Source organism: Gallinula chloropus, assembly GCF_964237585.1.
Source record: "Gallinula chloropus genome assembly, chromosome: 12".
NCBI classification, from domain to species: Eukaryota; Metazoa; Chordata; class Aves; order Gruiformes; family Rallidae; genus Gallinula; species Gallinula chloropus.
The window spans coordinates 20,129,575-20,140,473 of record NC_140097.1 but is presented as its reverse complement, the minus strand read 5'-3'; the positions used below and the strand labels follow the sequence as shown (position 1 = coordinate 20,140,473).

Here is a 10,899-nt window from a genome sequence, read left to right as displayed (position 1 = left end):
AAAGGTAACAGAATGTCCCAACACCACTGAGGACCACCACAAGCTGTTCAGCATCCAGGTTTCAGACGTGGCAAATCCCTAATGCCCGAGAGAGACGGTGGCTGGACGGTGGTGGAATGAGCAGAACCCTACAGACCTCCCCATGGAGCAAAAGAGAAGCAAAAGTTCAAATGAAAGCAACTCTTGCTAGCTGCTGGTATGTTGGAAAATAAACTAGAAAAGAAGGAATAATAAAATCCAAAGAAATCTTGATCTTCCTCAGAGGCATCTGAGAACTCTGCATCAAAACAGTGTGAGAGGCTCATTTCCCAACCCAAAAGAGGGGGGGAAAAACCCCCACCCAACACAAAACCAAACAAAAAAGCCCCTCCTACCCTGTCACACAGCCTCTTCTATCAAAATGTATAAAATTCCTACTTTGTTTGAAGACTTGTTTCATAACTGCACTCCTTTAACAGTCAAGCTTCCTCGTTATCATGAGGTTCCTAGACTCTCTGAATTCCAAATCTAATTAATGAGCCACTTCATCTTGCACCTCTTATGGCCACTGCCCTGCTAAGAAACTAGGGCAAGTTAAGCAGTTACTTCTCCACACAACTGTGTGACTTTAGCAGGCAATCAGCATAAGCCTAGAAAAGCCAACAAACTTCCTCAAGTATCGAGTAATTCTAGGAACTATTATGGGCCAATTAAATAAAAAAACAAGGCAGTAAGATCATGTCCAGCCTTAATAAACACATTTTGAGAGATAACAAGACCTAGAAAGGTGAAAAGCCACCTCTTTTATCTGATAAACACATGATGTAGTCACACCAGCAAGATAATGTCCTAATTACCACTCACCTGCTACGTGACCTCTGTGGAACCAGGCTGCTGCTTCTCCCCACTCCCCGTCTCTCCTCAACAAGCTCATAACTTGCAGGTGATCACCTGCAAGAAAATACAGGTGCAGACACTGAAAAACTCCTCACAGCTCCACCCAGGGCTTTGCTTTGGCGGGCACAGCCAGGCTGCCTGTACCAAAGAACCCACCAAGCTAAGGCATGTGCTCCCTCAGTGTATCACAGGGCTATATGGTCTCACCTCTACTTCCTCTCGCTAGAATGTTCTAGGACAGGTACAGCCCCTCGAGACACGGAATGGGGGTGTGCACTCCTACAGCTTCACAACCCTTTTTAAGGGGTAAGGTCCCGGGGTCAGGATTGTTCCCAGCACACCCTGTGAGGGCCTGGGGAACAAAAGGCAGCTGGTGCAGCCACTGGGGCAGCGAGGAGGGATTAAAAAGAAAAGCCCAACCCAAACCCCACACCCCCAACTCCGTTCACCCCACCGACGCCACAGAAACAGCCCCTGGAAGCGGCTGAAACCGGCCGCTCACGAGCCGCTGACGTACCCGCTCAGCTTCCAGCGGCCCCGCCTCAGAGGAGCGGCCCTGTAACGCCCAGGGGGACGCGCACAGCCCAGCGTAGGCAGACCCTCAGCGCCGGGCCCGGCCTGTCCGCTCGGCTGCCGCTCACAGGCGGCAGAGGCCGGTCACAGGGGGCAGGGCCGCCCCCGCCCTGCCGAGCTCCCGCCGCCAGCCCCGCGGCCTCACCGCCCGGCCAAACGGACTCCCCCCGGCACCGCACCCCGCGCTGCTCGACGACCTCGGGAAGCCTCCCCGCAGCCTGGCCCCAAACGGCCGCCCTGCCACGGCCAGCAGACGGCGGGACGCTCCCGCCGAGCGGCCGGGCCCGGAGGAAGCCGCTGGCCGCGGGCGAAAGCGGGACCGCGCCTCACGCCGCAGGTGTGAGAATCTGCCCGCTTAGAAAATGGCGGCCGCCCCGAAGCGCACGAGGACGGCTTTCCCTTAACAAAAATGGCGGCCAGGGGAGGCGGGGGCATTCTCCGCGCGCCGGCGTCCCGTCGCCTCCCGCAATCAGCAGCCGCCAACTCTCCCGTGGAGGCCGCAGAGCGGCCAATGGGAGGAGGCAGCGTGGAAGCTGGGTGGGGAGCGGGCCAATGGGGCGGCGGTGGCGTGGGGAGCCGGCGCGGGGGCGACGGTACCGGTGCGGCGGGTGCAGTGCGCGCGGGCTGCCGAGCGAGGCGGGATGCGGGCGGCCCACGGGCTCTGGGCGGCTCTGGCCCTGCTCCTGCTGCCGGCCGGCAGCCGGGCCCTGCGCGACGGGGAGTGCGAGGGTGAGTGGGGCCGGGCCGGAGGGGGGGCGGGCCCGGCCCGGCTGGAGGCCCCCGGGCCCGGCGAGGTGAGGCCGCTCCTTGCCGCCGCTTCCCGCAGCCCGGCCCGCCCGCTGGCCTGGGCAGCCGGGACGCGGAGCGGGGGCTGCGCTCCGGTCGCTCCCCTCCCCGCTGCCGGAGGGCGGTGACAGCCCGGCGCCGCCGGGGCTGGGGCCGGGCCGGGTCGGGCCGGCGGGGAGCTGTTCTTTCCGGGGCCGGGAAAGTCTCCCGAGTCCGCCCAAAGTGCTGGCGGGCCGGGGCGGAAGCGCTGCCCGGAGGTGGCTGAGCCCCGGCGCCGGCCGGGGAGCGGGCGGCCCCTGGGGGAGCATCACGGGGCGGAGCCGCCGGCCGTGCCCCGCTCCCCCGGGCTGGGGCCCGTCCGTCCCGCGGGAGGGGGCCGGGACCTCCCTCCCCGAGGTACTGTAGCGGTGTCGAGAAGTTGCCGGTCTCAACAGGGGTAGCGGCAGCGCGGAGCTCCCGCGGGAAAGGAAAGCGCCGACCCCGGGAGACAGGATCGTCTCCTCTTCAGCCCGGAGAGATCAGCTCCTCGGCTCTCCCAGCCGGGCCGGGGGGAAGCGCTCTTCCCCCGCTCCCCCGCCGGCACGGATGGTGGCTGGAGCCGGAGTGCAGCTTCTCACCTGGACTCCCCCCTTTACCCATGGGTTAGACGCGCCTCAGCTTTGCCCGCTGGAGTGCTGGGCATCCTGTCTTTAGCGAGTGAAGCCGGGAGTGGCGTTCGGCTGATGTAAATGAGAGCAGGCGCTTTACCCGCATCCCACAGCCGCTGGGCTGGAAGCTGTCGGGCTGCACAGCAAAATAAGCTGCTCTTGTCTGATGGAGCAAGAAAACCTTGAGGTGGGGCTCTAGTAACTAGTTGGGAAGTTTGCAGTACTGATGCTCACCCCCTCTTTGTAGGGACAGAAACTGAGACAGGATGGGGAGGGTGTGTAGTAAATCAAAACTTTCAGCTGCTGTCCCAGCACTAGGATGGAAGTTTGTGCCAACTGTACTGCAGTCGGTACCACTGCCTGCAGCATCTTTATTCTTCCCCAAGGTTTTCACTTCCAAACAGCGCACCACGGACATCAGTGTGTGTCTGTGACTGGGGACAGGCTGATGGGAGGTAAATGACAGTGGTGTATGCCTAGAAAAAATGTTTTCCTAAATAGCCCAGCTTATAGTTACCTCTAATTTTAATATAACGAGAGTCAGGTTGTACTGGGCTTTGACTGTCACACTCGATGGCCGGTATTTGCCCCTTTCCCATGCCACGGCTTGTGTTTAGAGCTGAATACAAGTTATAATGACACTAACGTTTGCTGATCCCTTCCTGCTGAGGTAAATAAATGACACAAAAGAGGTAACTCGCACCTCTCCTCTAGAGGCAGGTCCTGAGAATCCCCAGGTCCTGCTGCCACAGGAGCTGGTGGGGCCGTGGAGCACTGGGTCTGGGCCATGCTGATGTTCACAGGCGACCTGGTGAGCAGCAGAATGAGCGGAATCTGACGCCGGGAAACTGGCAGCAGCTCTTCCAGCAGCTCTTTCTGTGAGGTGGTCGCACAGCCCCTGTGTGCTGTGGTAGCCATGGCTGGCTGCCCTGCGCCCCGGGCACACGCGGGTGTGCTGCACGTAGTCCGGAGCGTGTGCGGAGTGGAGTGACTGCTGCCTCAGGGAAAGCACAGTGATGCACCGGGCAGGAACCCGGACCTGTCCGCTCAGCTGCTGGTGCGCTTGTGGGAGCTCCAGTATCTTTTAACTCTTCCCTCTCTCTCAACCTGAAACCAGTGCAGAAGCTCGTGGGAACGAAGAGAGGAGAAACACGCCAGGTGGACGTAGCGTGTGACCATGTACCTTTATTTTCCTGATGGGAATAACTTACCTGTGGACTGAACCACCTTGATAATCGGTGTTACCGTATTGCACACGTGGAGTCTGACGGGATTACGTAGAGAGAGTTGGTTTTCAATCAGAACTGGTTTTGAAGCCTGTGGTCTGACAAGTTGCTTCCCAAAGCAGCAAGAATAAGACAGAAAATTTAAGTTTACGTTTTTGCACGGGCGCTGTTATGTCTTGTACCCCTCAGCTGAACTCTGCTGCTCGCTCAGGACAGTGTACAGAAGCCACTGGACACTTCCATGGATCTGGTTTCTCAGATTGTCAAAAACCCACCAAAAATCCCAGGGCATGTTGTTGATTGATGTGTGCTCTGAAAGACTTACAGAAATGTGTGTGAAGTCACCAACTGCTAATGCTGCTCCTAGGAGTTCTGTTCTGCAGATCCCTTACTGTTTCCCTCCGAGTGCCCTCTAAGAGCTGCCATGAGGTTACTGCAGTGGCAGATAACTCCATCCATCTTCCCTTCCAGTGTGTGTTACGTTCCTGGGAAGGTTCTACCAGAGTCTCAAGGACAACGACGTTGAGTTCACACCTGCCAGTATTGAAAAGGAGCTCTTGAAATCCTGCAAAGAAGCAAAAGGCAAAGAGAACCGCCTGGTAAGTAGTAGTAGTAGTAGTTGTCAGTGCTACTTGCCTCTTGAGGGAGTAGGTTGTAGGTAAACAAGGGGAAACTAATGCTGCAGAGTTTGTATGATACGGCTTCCTGGGGCCGTTCTTACAAGCTCTGCGGCCACAATTGGTCCTATAACTTTTTTATAAGAGAAGACTTGAGGAGTTCCTCCTCTTCACCTTAAAAAATGCAAAAGAAGTAAAAAAAGCCAGTCTGTCAGCAGACGTCCTGCTGTCTGACCTCGTTTCTCCCTGTTACTGGAGCACTGGGGATTATAAAGCTTTTACTTGCAGTAGGACTTCCTTGTCCTGTAAACTGTATTTGGGGTGCAGTGTAAGCTGTTAAAATGTTTATGCTCTTTGGTTATTTAGCTGAAAACTAAATAAATTAAAAACAAATTGCCCTAACTAAAAGCAGAGGGCAAGCCACAAATGAAGAGCCCCAAGGAAAAGGCCCTGAGTTTTCCTAAGAAGAAAACTGCAGAGACACTCGATGAGAAATGCAGAGGGGGAGTGCTTCAGAAAGTCTTCCTCCTTGAATTAAGACTTTATTCTTACTGCAGTTGAGCTGTTTCTTAAAAAAAAAAAATTGAGAAACAAGAAAACAAGCCTCAACAGCTTTAAAAAGTGGTGTGATGGGAAGTGTGCCCAGGCTCGGGTTTCCTTTTGCCCGCCTGCAGCAGTCACTCAGAAAGGTTCTGTAACAGTAAACCATTAGCTGCAAAACCAAGTGAGGAGAGAAGATGGACAGAAGACTCTCTCCTTTCAGGAGCGTTTTTCCATGCGTCCCCACCTCATTCTTCTCTTCCCTCTAGTGCTATTATGTTGGGGCCACAAGTGATGCAGCCACCAAAATCATTAATGAGGTATCAAAGCCCATGAGTCATCACATCCCCGTGGAAAAGATCTGTGAGAAACTAAAGAAGAAAGACAGTCAGATCTGTGAACTAAAATACGGTGAGTTGCCAGCCTGAGGGGAAATGCCCATGTTTTTCTGGGGTGTGGATCATTTGGGGTGTAACAGCAGGCTAAAACTACTCGGTCCTAAGTTCAGTAGCAAGATCACTACCCAAATTAGGTTGCATAACCCAGCTTGCTCTCCATGAACATCTTAAGAGTCTGATGGGGATGTTCAGGTAAGATTGTTGGCCACTAACCCTTTTTAGCTTCTGCAGAGCCACTGATCTGCCTTGAATTAAGTAACTGATGGGCATATTGGCACTGCTGCGTGTAAATGGCTATTTGAATGCCGAATTGAGGAGAGCATGCGGCAGCGCTCACGCTGGGGAGCAGCCAGGTGTGTCTGATGGCCTGGGTTCCTTGTACACAGGTATAGAACCTGCAGAGCTAAGCTGTGCAGTCCTGGCTGCTTTGCACCTGGCAGGAGCAGGCTGATAACACAGTTCTTGCCCCGTGGTGCCTGCTCGGAGCATTCGGCGCTCTGTTTCGTACCACCCTCCCTGGGCTCTCGCATTCCTAGACGATGGACTCTTCCTGAAGGGACCGACCTGAAGAAGGCTCCTGGACGTTCCTCAGTCTGCTCTCCCGTATCTCTCTGTCTTTACATTCCCTGGAGACACCCCTCGGATTGTGGGTCTTTAAACTCCCACGTCCTGACTCCCTGTTGCTTCCTAAAAACCTTCCTGTTGCTCTCACCTGCTTATCTTTCCCCCGAAACCACTCCACGACCTCTTCCTTACCCGGCAGCAGAGCGGCCTAAAGCGCTGCAGCCCCTGCAAGGGAAGGGGGTTTCAGGGCTACCGCGGAGCACCGCATCCCAGCCACGGCCGCGCTCCCAGGCTCCTTTCCAGCCCTTACCTGCTGGGCAGCCTCGCGGCGTCCCCTCGGCCCCGGGAGCCCGGCGCCCTTCCCCGCTGTCCTGCGCTCCGCAGCCGCCGCCTCAGACCCCTCACCGCCTCCGCGCCGGCCGGAGGAGGGGCGGCCGGGGGGTGTGTGTGGCTGGAGGGGTGGGGGGGGGCTGTGCCCGCCGGTCCCCGCTGAGCGCGGCTCCGCTCTCCCCCCGCAGACAAGCAGATCGACCTGAGCACCGCCGACCTGCGCAAGCTGCGCGTCAAGGAGCTGCGGCGGATCCTGGACGACTGGGGCGAGGCGTGCAAGGGCTGCGCCGAGAAGTCCGACTTCATCCGCAGGATCCATGAACTGATGCCCAAGTACGCGCCCAGGGCCGCGGGCGCCCGCGCGGACCTCTGAGGGCGGCGGCGAGGGAGGGAGGGAGGGGGCGGGGCCGGGCCGGGCCCGGCGCTGAGGCGGCCGAGGCGCGCGCCCCCGGCGCGGCGGTGGCGGGGTTGGCGCGCGCGCTGTACGAGAGGCTCATTAAAGTACAAGGGTGTGTGCCGGGCGGAGCCGTGACGTGTGACGTGATTGCGGGGGGGACACGCGCGGTTCTCGCCCCTTTTTCCCCCCTCCCCGTCCCTCTCCGCTCACCACCCCCCCCCCCCCCCCCCCGCCCTTTCCCCATCCGCCGCCCCGGTGGGAGCGGCCCCGCGCGCGCCCTCCCCAGGCGCCGTTCCCGCGCGCGGCCCCGGCGGCGGGGAGCGGGCTGCCGCCGGGCGCGCGCCCGCCGCCCCCTCCCGATTGGCCGCCCGCCGTCACGTGCGGCCGGCCGGCCCGGCGGCGGGAGGCGCTCTGGTGTCGCCGCGACCATCGCGCTCCTGACGCCGCCATGCGGCGGGGCGCGGGGCGATGACGTAGGGCCCGCGCGGCGCGGCGGCCGGAGCCGCCTTCGTTCCCTTTTGTCCAAGATGGCGGCGGCCGCCGGAGGCGTCTCCTGAGCCGCGGGCCCCGGCGCCATGAAGCGGGGCAGCGAACGGGACTCCAGCCCGCCGGGGGCTGGGGGAGGCCGCGCCGCCGCCGCCAAGCGGCCCCGCGAGCGCGAACGCGAGAGCAGCAGCCGGCGCGGCCCGCACCGGAGCTCGGGCGCCTCCCGCAGCAGCCGGGACAAGTCCACGCCCGGCGGCGGCGGCGGCGGCGGCGGAGGCGGCGGCACCACCACCACCAGCGGCGGAGGCGGCAGCGGCGGCGGAGGAGGCAGCGGCGGAGGCGGCTCCAGCTCCCGCAGCCACCGCGGCGATGAGCGCGCCGGCGGCGGCGACTCGAACCACCGCCCGGCGGGGAGCGGCTCGGCCTCGGGCGCCCGCGGCGGCAGCCAGGCCGCCCCCTCGTCGTCGTCGTCCTCCTCGTCGTCGTCCCGGGCGCTCGGCGTGCCCAAGGCCAAGGCCCTGCCGGGCGCCGTGGTGGCCCCCTCGCTCCTGCTGGCCGGGCCGCCGCCGGGCGCCGCGCCCTCGCTGCTGCTGGCGCCGCTGGGGGGCTCGGCGGGCCTGGCCGGGGAGCCGCCCGGCTCCTGTGAGTACAAGACGCTGCTGGTGAGCGGGCTGAGCGCGGCCCTGCCCGACCAGCTGCTGGAGGACGGCCTGTTCCGCCTCTTCCAGCGCTTCGCGGGGGGGGGAGCCGGGGACATCAGTGTCAAACTCTCACACACGCCCGAGCTCGGCCGCGTCGCCTACGTCAACTTCCGACACCCCGGGGACGCCCGCGACGCCCGCCGGCACGCCCGGGCTCGGCAGCTGCTCCTCTACGATCGGCCCCTCAAGGTGGAGCCGGTGTATCTGCGCGGGGGCCGGAGGAGCCGCACGCCGCCCCCCGCGCCCTCTCCAGAGCCCCTGGGGTACCTGCCGCCCATCCACAGCACCTACCAGTACAAGCAGAGATCGCTCTCTCCCGTCACCAGCCCCTTGCTGCGGGAGCCGCGGCCCAGGCACGCGCACGCCGCGGCCGCCGCCTTCGCTTTGGAAGCGGCCGCCATCGGGCTCTCCCGGGAGCGGGAGAGGGCCCTGGATTACTATGGGCTGTACGACGAGCGCGGCCGCCCTTACAGTTACCCCATCGTGGCTGAGGAAGACCTGATGCCGGAGGATGACCAGAGAGCGACCCGCAACCTCTTCATCGGCAACCTGGACCACAACGTCTCGGAGGTGGAGCTGAGACGGGCCTTTGAGAAGTACGGCATCATCGAAGAAGTGGTGATCAAGCGTCCTGCCCGGGGCCAAGGTGGGGCTTACGCTTTCCTCAAGTTCCAGAACTTGGACATGGCGCATCGGGCCAAGGTGGCCATGTCGGGCCGCGTGGTCGGCAGGAACCCTATCAAAATCGGCTACGGGAAAGCCAACCCCACCACCCGGCTGTGGGTGGGCGGTCTTGGCCCGAGTACTTCCTTGGCTGCCCTGGCGAGGGAGTTCGACCGCTTCGGCAGCATCAGGACTATTGACTACGTGAAGGGCGACAGCTTCGCTTACATCCAGTACGAGAGCTTGGACGCTGCCCAGGCCGCCTGCGCGCAGATGAGGGGCTTCCCTTTGGGCGGGCCGGAGAGGAGACTCCGAGTGGATTTTGCCAAAGCAGAAGAGACCAGATACCCGCAGCAGTACCAGCCCGCGCCGCTCCCCGTGCACTATGAACTGCTGGCTGACGGCTACAGCAGACACAGAAGCCTGGAGCAAGACTTGAGGGTGCGGGATAGGACTCCTCCCCACCTCCTGTACTCGGACAGAGACAGGAGCTTTGCAGAGGCAGACTGGGCCAGCCCTGCCAAAACTGCTGAACGCAGGAACAACCTGGAGAGCTACAGCCGATCGGTGCGCAGCCGGAGCGGAGAGCGCTGGGGCAGCGACAGCGACCGCAGCGTGCCCAAGCCGTGGGAGGAGAGGCGGAAACGCCGGAGCCTTTCCAGCGACCGCGGCAGGACTGCTCACTCGCCTTACGAGGACAGAAGCAGGACAAAGGCCGGTGGGCCAGCTTTAGACCGCAGCCCAGACAGGGCTCGCAAGGAGAACCACACTACAGAACCCGGCGCCGAGAAAGAGCCCAGTAACTCCCTCCAGAACAATCGTCACGCGACCGAGGAGAAGCCCCATCGCGAGGCAGCCGATGCGCCCCAGCCCAAAAAAAGGGACAGCGAACGCAATCATCGAACGGGTGAGTCGGAGTCCAAAGCTCACGAGGAGCCAAAATCCGAGACCAAAAAGCTAAAGAATTTGTCGGAATACGCTCAGACGCTGCAGCTGGCTTGGAACGGGCTTCTCGTGCTAAAAAACAGCTGCTTCCCCACCTCTATGCACATCCTGGAGGGAGACCTGGGTGTCATCAACGGACTCCTTAAAGACCATTCATCCGGCGGGAAGCTCACGCAGCTCAAAATCGCTCAGAGACTTCGGCTGGACCAGCCCAAGCTGGATGAAGTAACTCGGCGCATCAAACAAGGCAGCCCCAACGGCTACGCCGTGCTCCTGGCCACCCAATCCAGCCCTGGAGGGGCGGGGGCTGAGGGGACCTTCCCTGTTGTAGAGCCCGGCTTGCAGCGACGGCTTCTCAGGAATCTGGTCTCCTACTTGAAACAGAAGCAGGCTGCTGGGGTTATCAGCCTGCCCGTGGGAGGGGCGAAGGGCAGAGACAGCACAGGCATGCTTTACGCCTTCCCTCCTTGTGAATTCTCTCAGCAGTACCTCCAGTCAGCACTAAGGACATTGGGGAAGTTAGAGGAGGAACATATGGTGATAGTTATAGTCAAAGACACTGCCTAGCCCACACTGTCTTTTCAGATTCCATGTTTTTCTTTGTGTGTCACACAACCCAGCTGTTTTTAAGGCCGATCGTTTTGGTGGAGGCTCGAAACACCTCAGCCAAAGTGGCAAGATTTTTAGTTCCTAATTAATTTTAATACCATTTAAATAGAGCCCATTTTATTCGTTTTTAATATGTGACACTGTCCGCTGTTGTTCTGTATTTTTATTTTTTAACTGTATGAGAAGTTGTCAGTAAAGCCTTGTTCACTGATGGATTTCTAAACTTGTGCAGTATCCTAGTTCTTGTGGCCCAGGAAGGGCTGGGACAGTCCCAACCCATCCCCATGTCTCAGGCCCCAGCATCCTGCACCTCCTTGGTCTCTGTACGTGGCCTGCAAGGCTGGGGGGGGGGGGGGGGGGGGGGGTTGATGGGGAAGGGAAAGGGGCTCTTTGTGCTGTACAAGAGACTGAAGGGTCACTTCTGTATATTTTACTTTATTTTTGGTCCTGTTTGCTTTTTATTTCATAAATTTGAGCTGGGATGCTTTCCTATTGATTCTCTGCTTGAAGATAGAAGCTTCCTAGGAAGCCAGATACCAAG

General features: G+C 60.1%; 2 protein-coding genes across 2 annotated transcripts; both read left to right on the top strand.

Annotated features, from left to right (window-relative positions):
* The first annotated feature begins 2,022 nt into the window (after window positions 1-2,022).
* MANF (mesencephalic astrocyte derived neurotrophic factor) lies at window positions 2,023-7,072 on the top strand. The gene is made up of 4 exons (XM_084269823.1): window positions 2,023-2,178; window positions 4,580-4,707; window positions 5,535-5,676; window positions 6,746-7,072. The coding sequence occupies exons 1-4, from the start codon at window positions 2,091-2,093 to the stop codon at window positions 6,928-6,930; spliced, it is 543 nt and encodes a 180-aa protein (XP_084125949.1). The 5' UTR covers window positions 2,023-2,090; the 3' UTR covers window positions 6,931-7,072.
* Window positions 7,073-7,529: 457 nt separating this feature from the next.
* Window positions 7,530-10,617, top strand: RBM15B (RNA binding motif protein 15B; the record flags this gene model as incomplete). Its single annotated transcript, XM_084269410.1, has 1 exon — window positions 7,530-10,617. One exon carries the CDS (start codon window positions 7,530-7,532, stop codon window positions 10,314-10,316), a length of 2,787 nt encoding a protein of 928 aa, XP_084125536.1. The 3' UTR covers window positions 10,317-10,617.
* Window positions 10,618-10,899: the final 282 nt, after the last annotated feature.

Excerpts from the sequence above, each read along its gene's own strand:
- MANF (XM_084269823.1), top strand. The coding sequence starts at position 2,091 with ATGCGGGCGGCCCACGGGCTCTGGGCGGCTCTGGCCCTGCTCCTGCTG. Across the intron at positions 4,708-5,534 it reads AAGGCAAAGAGAACCGCCTG|TGCTATTATGTTGGGGCCAC; the intron begins GTAAGTAGTAGT and ends TCTTCCCTCTAG. Across the intron at positions 5,677-6,745 it reads GATCTGTGAACTAAAATACG|ACAAGCAGATCGACCTGAGC; the intron begins GTGAGTTGCCAG and ends CTCCCCCCGCAG.